At 35.9% G+C, this 17,988-nt stretch overlaps 2 protein-coding genes across 5 annotated transcripts in view; both read right to left on the reverse strand.

Moving 5' to 3' along the window:
• The window catches only part of DOCK7 (dedicator of cytokinesis 7), a 209,346-nt gene that overhangs the window by 94,527 nt on the left and 96,831 nt on the right, over positions 1-17,988 (reverse strand). For all 4 annotated transcript variants that reach the window (XM_060089893.1, XM_060089896.1, XM_060089894.1 and 1 more), the window contains exons 16-19: positions 17,750-17,820; positions 13,811-13,949; positions 12,763-12,864; positions 2,902-2,988 (exon numbers count right to left, since the gene is read on the reverse strand). In XM_060089893.1, coding sequence (XP_059945876.1) covers positions 2,902-2,988; positions 12,763-12,864; positions 13,811-13,949; positions 17,750-17,820 — 399 coding nt within the window. The remainder of the gene's footprint in view (positions 1-2,901; positions 2,989-12,762; positions 12,865-13,810; positions 13,950-17,749; positions 17,821-17,988) is intronic.
• Positions 10,264-11,466, reverse strand: LOC132480223 (mitochondrial fission factor-like). The gene has a single exon (XM_060084238.1). It carries the CDS (start codon positions 11,263-11,265, stop codon positions 10,516-10,518), a length of 750 nt encoding a protein of 249 aa, XP_059940221.1. The 5' UTR covers positions 11,266-11,466; the 3' UTR covers positions 10,264-10,515.

Consider the following 17,988-nt stretch of genomic DNA (forward strand, 5'->3'; position numbering starts at 1 on the left):
TTATAAACTTTTGAGTTTCAGCCACAGGACTGTGAATGTCAGGGGGCTACACACTAGACACTTTTACTCTATTCTTCCTCTACAGTCTATAGATTCTAAATCATCTCTGTGAAATATTTTGCCCCAAATCCTTCTTTGTTACATTAAGACAATACATGTATCTACCTGCCTCCATAAAAATAAAGTCTGGAGTAAAACATAAATATATTACCAACACTAGAAAAAGAGAACACTAACAATGATTACAGGATTCAAAGAAACATGAAAAATAATGTATTTGTATACTTAAGAAGATATCATGTGATATTAAGAATAATTTTATTAAGGGAAGGAATATATTTAAACAGTATACTATAATGTCAGCCTTCTCATTATCAGAAGAATAAGGTCTATAGGAAACATAAGCATATCTAACAACAGAAAAGTAAAAACTCCACTGGAGCATTATTTTACTAGGATCTACCTGCATACTGCTAAATAAAATGTATATACTACCTTTTTGCTGTTTGTTTATTTTTTTCTTGGCTGCGTTGGGTCTCTGTTGCTGCACGTGGGCTTTCTCTAGTTGCGGTGAGTGGGGGCTACTCTTGGTTGCAGTGTGTGGGCTTCTCATTGCGGTGGCTTCTCCTGTTACGGAGCACGGGCTCTAGGCATGCAGGCTTCAGTATTTGCAGCACATGGGCTCAGTAGTTGCGGCACGCAGGCCCTAGAGCATGTGGGCTTCAGTAGTTGCGGCACATTGGCTCAGTAGCTGTGGTGCACAGGCTCTAGGGCACATGGGTTTCAGCAGTTGCAACACACAGGCTCAGTAGTTGTGGCTCGTGGGCTCTAGAGTGCAGGCTCAGTAGTTGTGGCGCACGGGCTTAGCTGCTCCGCGGCATGTGGGATCTTCCCGGACCAGGGATCAAACCCATGTTTCCTGCACTGGCAGGAGGATTCTTAACCACTGCGCCACCAGGGAAGTCCTTTGCTGTTGTTTTAAAACATGATATAGAGCACCCTGTCTTTTTACTTTCCCTACCTCACTGTGCAGAAAAGAGTTAACATAGCAAGCTTAAGACATTTCAAAGGCCTGCTTACAAGGTTGGCCCTTGGCTGGCATCTGGGAACTTGGATTTCAGGGGGGTTCCCACTGATAGGCGATTGCTCACTATACCTAAACTGTTTGTGCAAGCAATATGGTTTATGCTTAATACATGCTTTCCTTTTGCAAATCTAGGATTTTGGTATGTGTTAGGCAGAGGGTGTCTATGAGACAAGGCTATGGTAAAAACTCTGGGAACTGAGCTTCGCTGGTAGACAACATTTCACATATGCTATTTCAACTTATCCTCTATGACTCCAGTAGGAGAAAACTCTTGGAAGCCTGTGTCCTATTTCCTCTAGACTTGACCTCTTTCCCCTTACCTTATTTTGCTTTATATCTTTCACTAAAATTAATCACAGCTGTGAATATGACTATATGCTGAGTCCTGTGAGTTCTGCTAGAAAATAACAGAACTTAAAGGTGGCCTTGGAAACCCCTGCATACCACCCCTTGCCTTTTCAAGTTGGAGAACCCACATATTCCATTTTGAACACCCGCCTCTTCTCACTCTACATTTTCTCCCTGGAAAATCACATTCACTAGTACAGTTTCAGCTATCACATTTATTCTGTTACCCCCAATCCTAAACTCCTAATTAATTACAACTGCCTATAGGACATCTTCATCTGAAGTGCACAGGCACTTCAAACTCAAAAATAAACTCATTATAGCCCCATAATTTCTCTCCCTTAGTATGCTCCCAAATTTACTTCTCTCACACTTACTATTTACATTAGAAATCACCACACACCCTAAATTCTGTGGCATTCAAGGTCCTTCATAATCTTTTACCAGCCTGGTCTTCTATGCTCATATACCATGATTCCCCACATACTTTAAGTTGCAGTCACACCAGATTAATTACCCTTCCTTCAGCAGATTACTGCCTCTTTGCACTTGCTTTTTATCAATTGCATTGTCTACCCTCTCTCTGTATGGTAAATGCCTACTCACCAATGCGACAACTCAGTTCCCAACAAAACAAACAACTCTCTCTCTGTACTTGAAAGGATTTAGTTCATATATCTAACATAATACTAGTTTTATTATAATTATTTTTGCACTTCCCCCTATTTCACTGTAAGGTACTTTAAGGGCAGGCTCTTTCCTTCACAGGTAACAGCGTCCCTGACCTCACAGAGTTTACAGTCTAATGGGGGAAAGAACCAATAAACAAAGGATATGAATGCATTTATATGTACACACACACACACACACACACACAGTGAGAGAAAGAAAAAGTGCAAGAGCATGCAAGCAAAAATAAGAAGCAGCAAGGAGTGCAGGGTAAGACGATACAGAGTGATGGAGCTGCTATGTTTAAAAGAGTCACCAGCAAAGGCTTCTCCTAGGTAAGGAGAAGCCTTAATGAAGAGAAGTCAAATGAATGTGAGAAGGAAAAGCATTCCAGCTAAAGAAAGAGTAAATACAAAGGCTTTGAGAAGAGCTTAGCACATATGGTGATCCTTAAGAACCCTTTCCATTTGAAATATCTAAGTCTATGAAAAGTAAAACTAGCTGGATGATGGTTTTTCAACTCTAATTATTCTGCTATGTTCTAGAAACTTAGGGAAAAAATCACTTAATTTTCAAAATGAGGTCAATAACATTTTGAAAAGCAAAATATTTGCTTTTGTTCATATTAAATGATATTTTATTGATTCCTTTAAAAAGTAACTTCCAAACCTATACATTTTTAACTGATATATAGTCTCATAAATCTTATAGCAGACAAAACTGATTTAAGTTCTAGACAAAATGTTCAATTCATTTAAGTGAAATCTGATCACAAAAATTATTAAAAACTCACTTACCTGTGTATGGATAGATGAAACAGCAACAACTTCAACATTAAAAACACCTTTGTGATTATCTACCCATTTCATGCCAGGTAGAGGAACCTATAAGATATTGAATACAATGACCACAGATGCTTAACTTGATTATGAATTCTGAAACAAATGTGAATTATGAAAAAAATTACAATATCTCAATGAGAAAAAATACTGTGGAAATATATTGTATGCACTACAAATAAATGTAGAACTTATATTTTGTTCTTATTACAAAAATCAGTATGTTTCCTACAAGAGAAGTAAAAGGCTCAAGGAGCAAAAGGCAGAAAATATACGCTCAAAATTCTATCTTCTCAGAAACATATACCTTTATATCATTCCAGATCTTCCCTTATGCATGTGTATTTTTAAATACACCCTTACACAGGTGATATATCAAACATATTATATTGAAACCTGTTCTTCACCTATTACATTGTGAATCTCTTTTCATGCCAATAAATTCACATCTACAATATCTTAACGGCTTAACAGTATCCTATTTTCTTTATTTTAAACACTTCTATTATGTTTTAATTGGGCTTTAAAATATTCATAAGCAAAGGAAGTCTATTGTTTTAAGGATTAGAAAACATTTTTTTCTGATATAAATTGCTAGCAGTGTTAATTAAAATCATATCACAAAAATTATTTTTAAAAGGGAGTACATCAGTTCTCTCTATTCTTCCTGCTGAGTACAGCTAAAAACCCTGAACATGATACATAAAATAAACATAAAGACTATAAGGGGAGAGAAGGATGCAGACGGGCTAGGGACCTCAGGATACAAGAAACTATAAGGCGGTGTTTCCTGGGTTTTAGTTTTGCCTCATGCATCCTGGGCTAGTTGCTAGAGCAGCTGGCAACCCAGAATTGCCAAAAGAAACAGACAAACAAACAAAAAAAAAACTCCAGGAAAAGCCTGCTCCCTCTAGTGAAATGCAACAATTGCCCTAATCTGGCCAAACACAAGGAAACAAATCACAGCCCCATTCCACCTCCACAGGCTGAGTGAGGGGCCTAGGTGTCTACCCTCAGCTGGCTATAATGAAGTTCCTCAATCCCTACCCCACCCTCACAAATACTGTCTGGTATCAGAGAAGACAGAGATGGGAACTGGTCCCAGTCCAGTGATAAAAAGTATCTCCACTAATTGTGGGGTCAGTGGAGGCCAACCAGGGAAAAGTAACAAGCTTCCCCCTCACCCTCACAGCCAGGGAGGTGTCAACTGAGGCCCCAAATCCTACCTCCACCCAATAATAAGCCACCCCCAACCCAACGCGGAGTGGGGAATGTGAATCTTTACCTCCACCTGGCAACAGGACCTCCCCCTACTGCTAAAACACAAGACTTATGTAAGATCTAGAGTCATAACATAATATGCAAAATGTTCAGGATATAACAAAAAATCACACATCATACCAAGAACCAGAAAAATTTCAACTTAAATGAGAAAAGACAATCAAGAGACATCAATATTTAGATACTGGACAGATCTGACAAGGAGTTTAAAACAGCCATCAGGGGAAAAAAGTGCTCCACAAGCAATTACAAACATCCTTGAAACAAATGACAAAAATAGAAAGTCTCAGCAAAACAAAACAAAACAAACAAACAAAATATATATATACACATATATAGGAAGATAGGATTTCTTTCCCATGATTTTATATTGTTATTATATGAAGAAAATAAAACCAAATAAAGTAAGTTTCCTATTACAAAATTCAATTCTAAGTAGGTAAGAAATGCAATATCTTTACTGAGGCAAATAATACAGGTATTGAAACTTTAAAAAAGAAACAAACGCTGGTGGAGTAAATTGAAACTACTCAGCACAAGAAACAGTACTAGCTCTTTCAACCCAAAACACTCATTTTCAGCTTTAAAAAAAAAGGACATCCAAATAAAATGTGAACACATACTTCTTTAAAAACAGTCTGCAGCATCAATATCTTCTGGGCACTTGAAGAAATGTAAAAAGTCAAGCCCCAGCCCAGACCTACCTCATCAGTAACTCTGGGAGTAAGGTTTAAACAAGTGGTGTTATTACAAACACTCCAGGTGATTTTGATGCATGCTAAAGTAAGAACTACTCTCTTAAAATATTCTAACAAACAGTGTGGCAATAGGAATGGCATAATAGTAGCAGACACTTCTTTAGCACTTTTCATGTGCCTGGTACCATTCTAAATGTTCTACATATGATTAATCATTCAGTCATCAACATAACTCAATTATTGTAGGCATTAATTATTCTCCTCAATTTACAGATAAGAAAATTCAGGCTGAGAGACTATCTTAATGAGCTCGGTTTGCCACAACAAAATGTCATATACTGGGTGGCTTAAATAACAGAAATTTATTTTCTCACGGTCTGAAAACTAGAAAAGTCCAATGTCAAGGTGCCACCATAGTCAGTTTCTGGTGGGAACCTCTTCCTAGCTTGCAGATGACCACCTTTCACTGTGTCCTCACACAGCCAAGAGAGCAAGCTCTCTGGTGTCTCTTCTTACAGTGCACTAATCCCAGCATGAGGGCCCATCCTCATGACCTCATTTAACCTAATTACCTCCCAAAGGCCCCATCTCCAAATTCTATCACATTGGGGGTTAGAACAATTTAGTCCACAGCAGAATAAGAAACTCACCTGAGGTCAGTGGGAGCTGGGAGTGAAATCTTGGATATTATGTTATACTGCCTTTCAAAGGTATATGAGATTAGAAAAAAAAATCAACAACAAAAAAACTTTCATAATCCCACACCCCTGTGAGAGCTAACTTTGCTAAATTTGTTGTATATTTTCCAAACTATTTCCACCCAGTTGCTGATATATCTACATATTGAGTTTGGTTGTCACTACATTATTTGTTTGTTTTTATATTTTTATTACAAATGTCCCATTGGGATATTTAAATCTATATCACTCCTCTTAACTACTGTACCACTGTATGGCTATACAAAAATTTAATTAAACAAACCCTTGGTCGACATCCAGGTAATTTCCATTTTTTACTTTTTGCTAATACCAATAATCCTATAATTTTCTTCTTTAAATTCATACAACAAATATTTACTGAAGTCTCTATACAGTTTTCTAGGTACTAGGGTTTCATGATAAACATAACATCTGCTCTCAGGGAGCTTACTACCCATTTCTTGTAGAAAAAAAGAAAATAAGAATTTCAGATAGTGATAAGTATTTAGTAAATAAAAATGGATTAAAAATGATAGACTGTATTAGCAGTGTGGAGGAAGGAAGGGTTGAAAATTCATGGAGTGAGGGAAAGCCTCTCTGAGGAAGTGCTATTTGAAATATATGATGAAATAAATATAATGAAAAGACTCCAGCCATGAGGAGATCATGAAGAAGAAAGACAAAATTCAAAGACTGAGAGGCTGGAAAAAATTTGGAAGAAGCTGTAAGTACAGAACAAGGGGTGTGGTGGTAGTAGAAGATGATGCTGCAGAAGTGGAAGAGCCCAGGTCTTTCAGAGATTTCCTGTAGGTCGCAGGAAAAAAGATCTAGATTATATTCTAAGTACAATGAAATTCCGAAGGAACATTTTATTTTGATAATAAACACTAAATCTTAGTAATATAATGCTGAATGAAAAAAGCAAGTCTCAGAGGATTATTTATAGCATAATAACCTTTTCATTAAATTCATAAAATAAGCAAAGTAAACAATGTATTCTTTAGGCACATATATACCTCAATTAAAAAGTAGTTTTAGAGATTTCCCTGGTGGTGCAGTGGTTAAAAATCTGCCTGCCAATGCAGGGGACACGGGTTCAAGCCCTGGCTGGGAAAATCCCACATGCCGCGGAGCAACTAAGCCGGTGCACCACAACTGCTGAGCCTGTGCTCTAGAGCCCGTGAGCCACAACTACTAAGCCCACGCGCCACAACTACAGAAGCCAGTGCGCCTAGAGCCCATGCTCCACAACAAGAGGAGCCACCACAATGAGAAGCCCGCGCACCGCAACGAAGGAGTAGCCCCCGCTCTCCGCAACTAGAGAAAGCCTGCACGCAGCAACGAAGACACAGCACAGCCAAAAATATATTTTTGAAAAAAAAAAGTAGTTTTACCGGGGGTGGGGGGGTGGGGGTGATTGAGATTGGGAGATTGGGATTGACATATATACATTAATATGTATAAAATAGATAACCAATAAGAACCTGCTGTATAAAAAAATAATAAAATTAAATTAAAAAAATAAAAGATTCTATGGGAAAAAAACCTTACAGAAAAATGGTCTGAGAGTATCTCAGTCAACAAAATAAATGGCCTCTCACCCACTTTATTTCTGGCCCACATAGGCTGAGATCACCATGGAATTCTTTGCCTTACCATACAGACCATTTATACTCAGTTTTATTTTACCCCAACTCTAGTACTTTTTTTAAATCATTTTTTTCTCCCTAATATTCTACTTCTTTGCTTGTTAACATCTCTCTTTGCAGCTCTACGTTTCTTATTCTCAAAATCTGATTCCTGGCTCACCCCCCTGCCCCCACCTTCCCAGAAATGATTGGAAATACAGGTGTATAACCAACTCAGAAGATTTTTTTTTTTTTAAGTTCAGTACATGAAACCTCCAACCACATCTGGCCATTCACCATTCCAGACATTTTGGTAGGTGTTGATTTACCCCTAATATTTTGATGTTTGTAATACACTAAATTCTCCATTAATCAGAATGGAATATTCTGGTTAAATTTCTAAAGAAGATAAACTTTTTAATAAACTTTGCTCTTGCTGGAAATAAAAAAAGTAGTTTTAAGAGGCTAGTTTTCAAAACAATGTGAATGTACTTAATACCACAGAACTGTACACTTAAAAATAGTTAAAATGGTAAATTTTATGTTATGTATATTTTACCACAATTTTTTTTAAAGGCTAGCTTTTTGTAGTTAGAAGGAAGAAGAGTGTGGAATAAGGGAGGAGCACATAAGTGATGTAAACTATTGTCAGTGTTCTAGCTCTTGGATTGGGTGGTGGATTCATGAGTGTGTATTATATTATTAAATAAAATAACAAAAAATTGAAAAGTGTAACTATCTTCAGATGTAACCACTGTTAAGTTAAAAAATATCCTATATGCTGATCTTTGCATATCTATGCAAATAGAGATGATAAACTGCCATGCTAGTCTATATGTCAATCTTGTATGAATCTTGTAAGCATGAATCTGCTTCCTGGAGCCCAATAAACACTAATCCTGAAAAGGTGATGACACTGAACTGAGATAAATTCACTAGAATACCATCACTCTGTTGAGGCATATTGGTGGCCAAGGTTTTCCCTTCACCATAAAGTTCCAACAGTATTCAACAATAATGAGTCCAGTTTGGGACATTTTATGTCTGAGATATCTACAGAACATCCTGGCAAAGACATCATTAGGCTTTTTAATTTACCAGACAAATAACTGGCAAGAAATGAGTGAGCAGAGATGCAGATTTAAGATTCATCAACTAGCAGTAGGAGTCAGGAGCATCTTGGTCTTCTTGTAAGTTATATACTACACCACTCTGAGAGTACTGTTCACAGAACTGCAGTCAGTGATCCTGCCTGGGAAGAGTGCTTACAGATTCAGAGTGAAAAGAACGTGAAAACTTAAGGGGGAAACACCAGAAAACCAAGAAAGTGTGGTGAAACAAAGCCAACAAAGGTTCACCTTCCTTTTCACCCAGTTTTAAGAAGAAAATGATCCATTTATCACTGAAAATTACCACTGAGTGAAATATAATAAAGCAATAGTTCACTAGTTACAGAAATTAGTTTCTCAGTACCTAAGTGTGATTATATGGCAAGCTTCATATTCTAAGGTCCAAAGAACTGTTGAAGTTAACACATCTCAGAAGTTCTCTGACTTTCTGAATCAAAGAGAGCTCAACCTCAACCAGGAAAGTGAATACAAAATTGCATTAAGTAATGACCTATAAAAGTCATTTAAATATTTATCTCTCACTTGCTTTAAATTAAGCACTAAAATTCATATATACTATTCTTTAAATATAATAATGATGCTAAGAATATATACTCTTCTTTTAATATAGTAATTAAAATACACAAAAGTTTAAGCACTTAATCAGGTGGTTTAATCTCACATATCAATCAGCCATACTATGTATCTATAGTCAAATCCAAATTATCACCATATTCTTTTTTTTTTTTACATATAAAGATAGAATATAATTAATGACATCATTAGGATATTATAAAAGTCAGAAGACTTGCATGGGTAAAAAAAATTGTCACCAAACTCATGATAAACCCTAGGAATTAAAGAAAAGAATCCTTCCTCCAAGTTTTTTTTTTTTTTTTTTTTTTGGAAGGACAGGAGAGAAGCAAGAATAGAACAGTTCAATATAACTACATCTAAGGAATTTCCCCTAATTGCCTTTCTCAAAACTCACTGCCTTGGTAGAAAGATACTGAAGATGGATGGAGAATACTGCACCTAAGTAAAATTCTATCCATTTCTGAAACAAAAAAAGGAAAAGAAAAAGTTTGGGAACTAAAGGCTCCCAGCACTTGGTTTCATTGATTCATTTAATCTCATCAGATTTAGTACATCAGCTAAATACAATGGAAAAAGCAACACAACTGAAGGTATTTTTATCTGAACCACTTTATAGACACTACAAATTACAAAAACAGCTGTAACAAAACCAGCGCCTACCACTACCAGGATGAAGATCTGAAAGGAAGCAAGCGGGTTCTTGCTACTTGCCAAGTCATTAATTGCTTTACTTGCTCCAGAGCCAGGAAAACTTAGGTGCATATAAAGAAACGTAATATGGAATATAGCTCACAGCACAATATGATGAAATAAAATCTTTTGATACACAAATATAGCTTTGGTTGACAGTTTATTAAATACACTACATTTGTACCTTATTCTGTAGTTTTTTAAATCATTCACACATGGACTTAGTAAAAATGTACTTTATAGGAAACCATCTGCAAAACTAAAATAAAAATAAAAATGCACATTTTGCCCACATCTTAAACTGCTGAAAATGTTAGGAATTATTTTATTGAAGGTGATCCTGAAACATAAGGTGACTAGTGTTTATTAAATCTGACACCAGACCATGACTTCAGTAGTGTTAATGTTGAAATGTGTATGCAAAAACGTCTATTAACTAAACTGTTTAATCTAACAGTGTTTGAGAAACAGGACAATATAAAGTATTATTTTTCCTTTACAGACACTTCTCTAAATCCATTTTCTGTACACTTTTTTCTCTCCCATTCACCGAATTAGCTGTGCAGATTGATGAGGCAAAAACAAAACAAAACAAAACAACAAACAAACTAGGTCCTATTTACAAAACATGCAAAGGGAGAATTTTAAGTCGGTGTTACGGCAGAACTGGTTAAAACTAAATACAGTCGAGTGACAGGATATACCTTTACTTCTGCAAATATAAGTCTTTCCCCCATCCTTTCTGGGAGAAATACATTTTCAGGGTGGGGATTGTAAAACGGCATACAATGTAAAGACAGAAATAAAGAAGTTTGCAAATTCTTTATATTTCCAGCTGTTGAGACAATATTTTTGAAAGTTGAGGTTACCTCTAGCGGCGAAACCAGAGCCAGATATTAAGCAGCCAGAATGCTACAGTAATTGAATACATGACCATTTCTCTTTTAGCACGTTCTTTGTTCTCCTCTTCCAGAAGTTGTAGACGTCTATTTAGTTTGATTATCTGTCGTCTTAATGAAGCTGCATCTACAACAGTCATGTCATCTGAGGTTCCTTCAGTCGTTGTATCTATATTTGAAATGCCATACCTGGCGTTGTCATGATGAGGGTTAGAGGTGGCGGCAGCAGACCCACCACGCAACACAGGTCTTTCACAACGTATTTCATTTTGTCTTCTCACAATGGAGTCAGTCCTGACCAGCTGTCCATTTTGGCGAACAGCATTTTCACTCATAGAGCGCTCTCTTTTTAGCCTGCCAACTGCACGGATTTCTTCATTTTGAGGGGTTGGAGCAGGTTTTTCTAAATCCAGAAAATCTAGTGGTCTTTCACTTAGTGTAAGTACACGAGGTGGTGTTTTTAGTGCCAGAGGTTTGAAGGGAGTTGACTGTATAAAGTCAAGATCTGCTGGTCTTGAAAATGCAATGTCTTCATTATTTCCTGCTACAACAATTCTCTCTGGAACCTGCATAATCACACTAGCATTTGAAACTCCTTCTTGGAATCCTTGTTCCAGGTCAGCATTTGGTGGTGCTACCTTTAATTTTTCCGGGACCCTCATTCGCTGACTTATACCTTTGGTGTATTCCATTTCATATTGAATTCGACTAATTTCCGCCATCTCAGCAGCACTGGGAGAAGGAAATGCTGCCCCACTCACTAAAAGTGTACCAACTATTGCTTGCTTTTTGGCATTATCTGTTTCTGTGCTTCATATTAAATCCTTTAACTTGCTTCAATATGCATGTGCTGGATTTAGAGCCACTTTTGTCCCCCTGGGCCCGCTGAAGGTCCCTGGCGAGGACCGCCGCCCGCCGGCTCCCGGGGCTATCACCATATTCTTTATATATGAACATACACATTGTAGCTAGAAGAAAACCATCAGCCTCCCCTTTAGAACGCTGACCTTGCATCTGCAAGTCAATTAAGAACAAATCCATAACTTCCATAAAATTATATTTTCTTTTAAAATATTTCCTTTTGAAATACAATGCTACCCCTGACAGAAGACTAATTTATTTTACTGAAAAGATATGTTCCTGGAAAACTGAATGAAAGATTTGGGGATTGGGGGGGTTCTGTCCTATTTCTTTCCTACCGTCTTTATTCATTCATTTAATAAATATTCATTAACTGTCTACTATGAGCCAAGCACTATTCTAAGCACTGGTAGATACAGCAATGCATAAGAAAGACAAAGTCCTTAACCTCATGGAGTTTATACTCTGTAGACAATAAACAGATAAACAAAGATATATGAACTATAAAGTCAGTGGTAAGTTTTTTTTTTTTTTTTTTGGCTGCGCCCCACAGCATGTGGGAACTTAGTTCCTGACCAGGGATCGAACCCGAGCCCCTGCAGTGGAAGTGCAGAGTCTTAACCACTGGACTGCCAGGGACGTCCCAGTGATTAAGTATTATGAGGATAAAGCAAAGGGATAAAAAGCGGTGAAGGCTGCTACTTAAAACAAAGTAATTATAGATGACTTCTCTGAAGAGGGGATATTTGAGTGGATATCTGAATTAAATAAGAAGCAGGTCTTGTGATAGATAGGTCTTGCCAGCAAAGGAAAGTACAAACGGCCTGAGATGGGAATGTGCTCTTCATGTATGAGGAACAACAAAGGCGCTGTGCTATATAGTCAGGGCAGAGTGACAGAGAATGGTGAGAAAGGAGGTCAGAGCGGTAGCCTTACATTGCCTTTTTTTTTTTAATTAAAAACAATACAAATTTATTTGTGAAAACTTTTAAAGTTCTATAATGAAAAATAAATGCCACCAGGAGAACATTCACAAGACACATTTCAGATTAATGGTTACAAACAGTTGTAGTCAAAGCATTAAGAGACATTGGTAATCATCATGTAATCGTTCTCAAAAGGCACTTTGGTTTTTGAACAGTGGCTACTGATTCTTGATTGAGATTTTCCCAATGTTTTTTTTCTTTCAAGTCACATATGTCATCATCAAAGCTGCTAATGTCCCTTGGAAAATAATATTATTACTTCACTATATACATACTTAGAGAGAAAAGAAAGAGCAAGTTTGAGAAAACTATCTTTGTAATAAAAAGCCCATTTCATTCAAACTGGAGAATTTCAGTGTGAGAGAAACTGACCTCAGGAGACAGTACAGAATAAGCCTGTGGTGGTTTTTCCAGTGAGACCGGTAGGCAAAACTGCCCAGTCTTTAATCGTCCATTCTGAAGCATCGGTATCCACTTTTAAATAAAAAGGAAACAATATTAATTTAAATATGTTTGCTATAAAAGTAATTACTTGGAAAATCTGTTTTAAGAACTTGGTATGAGCCAAATTCGTTTCACATCACTAAACACCAAGGGGATTTAATTATGTAGGTAATAATAATAGGTTTTCATAATTCATCTAAAGAAGTTTCCCCAACAATATTTAAGGAGGATCACCAAAACATTATTACCAACTAACTATGCAATACTTAAATTTATAGCAGGTCCCCATTATCCAAGGGAAAGTTGGTAATAGAAAAGGCCACAAAGTGAATCAATTTTAAACTGGGGTAATAGTGTCAATGTAAATAGGGAAAGAAAGATTTGATTAGATAAGAATGTTGAAAACAAAACTAAAAAGTATGACATAAACTTATTTTCTTACATTTAGCAGAAATTCATGTCATAAGCTGAAGACAAAAGATATGTATCAAACGTTAGTTTTTCTCTTTTAGGTGAAGGCATGCCTTTCTGACAAAATTGTGATAGCACACTATGATGTATTCATCTTAGGTTTACTTTTGTAATTCAATAGTAATGATTTTCAAAAAATACTCAGGCGTTTTAATTATTTTAATTAAGGCAATTAAAAAGGGTTTTAATTGCCAAGCGCCTCTTTTAATCATTTTACATTCAAACCATTTTCTTCCGAAGAACCCTTAAAACTGTTACATTTACACAGTACTGTTGGGTAAATATACAATAATCAGGAATAACACCTAAGTGTTTACACATGTTACTTAGTTAATTAATGACACTGGTTAACTGTATCGAGCATTTTCTTGTTATGATGACCCTTCCTAACGAACATGGGGAATCAGATAAGGAATACTCAAGTAATAATGAACACCAACTATCTTAAATGTTGTTAACTATTTTTAAGATCAAAGGGCTAAATATTTAACAAAAATGTACTTACTGTATATCCAACAGGAGTTTCAAGAGGAGTATTTTGTTTTTGTTGACAACTAACATGATAAAATGTAAAAAGCAAGTGATGATGATCAGTTAAAGTAGCAGGGAGTTTAACCTTGATTTCTTCATGAAAATCAGGAGACCTTCATACAAAAACAAAACAAAACATCAATAGTCAGTAATGTGTTCAAAATAAACAATTATTGCATTTGTATGTTTGAGTAATTTTTAAATTAATTTCAGGATTCATGCTTAATTTTTCTTCTAGTCCAAAATATTTTTATTTCCAAACTCAAGTAACTAACCCCTACTTCCAGATGAGGGAGCTGCCACTGTTTCTGAAATTTCTCATCCCATTTTTATTAATGGGTTGAGTAATCCTACTATATGAAAATTCATTAATAATCACCACCTTGATGCTGAAATCTTCATTAGATTGGAAACTGTATAAGAGAAGAGACTAGGGCAAGGCTTTCTATATTTATAAACCAATTTGGATACATATTACATAGAAAAAATAATATGAGCTTTTATAAATGTATATCTTATAACCATACCATAGAAAAACATTTTTCTTTTATAGGAGTACAGCTTCATAGTAATACTAAATTGTATTAACCTTTTGTTAAAAAAAAAAAAAGAAAGAAAGAAAAAAGGAATCTTTAGACAACTTGGTATCAAGATGGGCTCTCTATGGAATGTCTTATATCTATCATTCCATAAATGTTACCTAAACATGGACTAGTTGTGTATTGACTGACAGCTTTACAAAAAAAACAAAAAAAAAAAAAAGGAAAAGGAAAAGAGAAAAAAGAAAAGAAAAAATCAGGGAATCCCCATAAATTGCAATGCATCCCACCATTTAGAAGGGCTCCCAGTTACTAAGGAATACAACAAATTATCATATTTGATCAAACCAATGGCACTTGCATCTCAATATTCATTGAGAGTGGGCCTTAAGAGCATTTTTATAAGATAGCATGGCTGCTATTTATGATATAGACCTAAAAGAGACAGAACCTTAGCATCCCCATCTTCCATATTCAGTTAGTATCTCTCTGTTGTATTCAATGAAAATACATCCAAACCATATAGTTCCAACTACCTTTAAAGTGAAGCCCATCCCACCAGTTAGGGATTTTTCTCTGATGCTAAATACGTCAAATATTCTTCCATCTCAAATAAGCCTCAAAAATGCTAACAGGTATAGATCTGATCACAGAAAAATTAAGTGGCATAAGGCTTTTAATACCTGTAAGAAAGGTAGCTAATGCTAGCCACCTGAGAATTTGATGACTTTGGTGAATAAAAGATGCTATAGATCTTATTACTCATCTCACTAGTCACCACTGAATTATGAGAAAGTTGAATTTACTAGTAATGTTAGACTGTATCATTTTAATTCTACTAATGCTAAGAGCAACAAAATAAAGACCTAGCCACAAACTGAGATACTTTTAGAAAATACAACCTTCTTTATAAATATCTTTCCTGGCTTCTAGTGCTTTAGTTCATTTCTTTCCTGAAATCATATTATGTAAAGGCTCTTATGGAAAATTAAACATCTACGAGTTATTCATCAACAAGTATTTTTAATTACCCACCATTAGGCTAAGCACTGTGTTACTTTTGTGGTGGTTTTAAAGATGAACATAAGAAAAATAACCCTCAAAAATATATAATTCAGTAGAAATATAAGTAAGACACACATATATCAATAGCTATGCTATAAAGCAGGGGTTGGCAAACTATGGCCACAGGCCAAATCCAGTCCACTACTTCATTTGTATAGCCTACAAACTAAAAAATGATTTTTATATTTTTAAGTGCTTAAAAAAATTCCAAAGAATAATATTTCACTTGAGATATTAAATGAAATTCATATTTCAGGGTCCATAAATAAAATTTTATTGGAAGACAGCCATGCCCATTTATTTGCAATTTACTGTACATGGCTACTTTTGCACTACAACAGCAAGGTTGAGTAGTTGTAAGAGACCAGATGGCACACAAGGCCTAAAATATATACTATTTGGCCCTTTTTAGAAAAGTCTGCTGACCCCTGGTATACAGCATATAAGGTTAAGTGCTTCAAGAACAGAGCTAGATTGATTACTTCAAGTTTTAGATCAGGGAACTGTCATTTAGGAAGAGATATATGATATGGGCCTTAAAGTATGAGTAGGAGTTAAATTAGAGGGAATCAGTATTACAACAGAAAAAAGATCCAAGAAAGGCCCAGAAACTGGACAGCACAAGATATGCTTGGTAATGAGGCAGAAATACAATCATCAAGATGTAAAAGATGACTGTATGTCAGACAAAATAAGAAGGAAGGCAAGAATGTCTTACATTTGAGTCAGAGCAACTGGAAAAATCGTAGTACGATTAATAAAAATAAAGAGTCAGACAGAGATTGGCTTAGGAAGAGAGTCAAGAACAAATACATGGAAATTGAGAAGGCAGCAGGCACTCGAATGAATACACCTAAAAGGCCACTGAAAATACACATCTGTATCTCAGAAAGAAAGTTATGAGAGAAAACAAACAGTGCGAACAATCCACATAAAGGTAAAAGTGGTAGTATTTTCATTGAATGTAACTCTGGAAATACATATAAGATTATTTAGGGAAAGAATATTATAGAAAAAGAAGGATAAAGGCAAAACTTTAGTGTTTTGTGTGGAAGGCCTATGTTTTAAAGAAAAAGAAAAATTAGAATAATTACTATTTTTAAAAAAAGTGTTCAAAGGGATAAAAGGAAACCACGAGAGGGCCATAAAATAAAGGTGAGAAAGAAGAAAGTTTTAAGGAGGGTAAGGAAAAAACATGCTACACAACAGCACTGAAGAAAGACTTTTTTTTAAGTATAGGAAACAACTTTCGTGGCAATAAGAGATGGAGCCAATGAAACAGAAGACTGATGATGCAAGAAAAGGAATAACTGATAGAGTCACATTCTGAAGAGCCTGGATAAGATCGTTTTGATAGCAGAGATGAAAAGATCCACACGGAGGGAGGTGTGGGCCATTACCACCTTTGAAACAAAGGAAAGGCAGATCTGCATGGAGACAATTTGAGGTGAAGAGCACAGAAGCTGATAGATCTCAAGTTAGATGGTTTCAATCAACTTCATAAAGTAGGAACACTAAGAGTTAAAGCAAACAGAAAAGAAGTAGGAGCTAGAGAAAGGGGAAGAAAAGCTTAAAATAGCTACTGCCAAATGGGAGAGAAGGTAAAAAAGTGACGACAAAAAAATTTACCAAAGAACAGAGGGGCCAAAAGAAGATAAAATACGATAAAATAAATTACTGTAGCCCCATCATATGATAAAATAACATCAATTTGTGACAGCCCTGATTGGCACAATTTTGTGTTTTTTCTCCAGTAGCATTCGATAATCAAAACAAAAGAAGGGGGAGAGAGAGGTGAAGGAGGGGGATGGGGAGGGAAGGCAGGAGGAAGAGGAGGAGGAGGGGGAGGAGGAGGGGAAAGAAAGTAGAAGTTAAAGCTTATCCAGAGTTAACAATCAATTCCCAAAGAAGTAAAAGGGAAAGTCACTGAGTCGAAGATTTATTGGATGTTGCACCAATTTAACTGACTAATGAGTGCAAGCTTAGTAAAGAGTTAAGTAAAACTACAAAGTGTCAGGTAAAAATAACAGGGAAAGACCAAAGGACCAGAGGCCATAATGATAATCAATAACAATAAAAATGAAAGGATCAGAGAATTTGACAGAAAAGATGTTTTGTGCATAAAGTCTTATATTTGAGATGTCTATGGAGAGAATGTGCATCTACAGGTTGAAAATTATAACTTTGATGTCAGCTGTCTTGAATTTGCACATCCAGTGCAGCAAAGCATTTGGTAAACACACTAACGTGAGTGCTAACAATGCCACTGAGAAGTGAGAAACTTTGAAAGAAATATTTGAATTCAGTACCTGTTATGATATACTACGGCTGTATAGGCTTCCTTTGAAAATTCTGAACAGCTAGATTTACCAAAGATTACCTGTAACAAATAACAGCATGTTGAAACTTTGTTGTAATAAATGCTGGATGTTTCAAATCTATGTAAGAATTTGTCTGATTTAATAACTGAGAACAATGGGCAAAATAAGCCCAATGAAGAACAATGTGCCTATAAGGTCCATTGCTTAACTGTAAATTTCTTTTCAAC

This window comes from Mesoplodon densirostris, chromosome 2, assembly GCF_025265405.1.
Source record: "Mesoplodon densirostris isolate mMesDen1 chromosome 2, mMesDen1 primary haplotype, whole genome shotgun sequence".
Classification (NCBI taxonomy): Eukaryota; Metazoa; Chordata; class Mammalia; order Artiodactyla; family Ziphiidae; genus Mesoplodon; species Mesoplodon densirostris.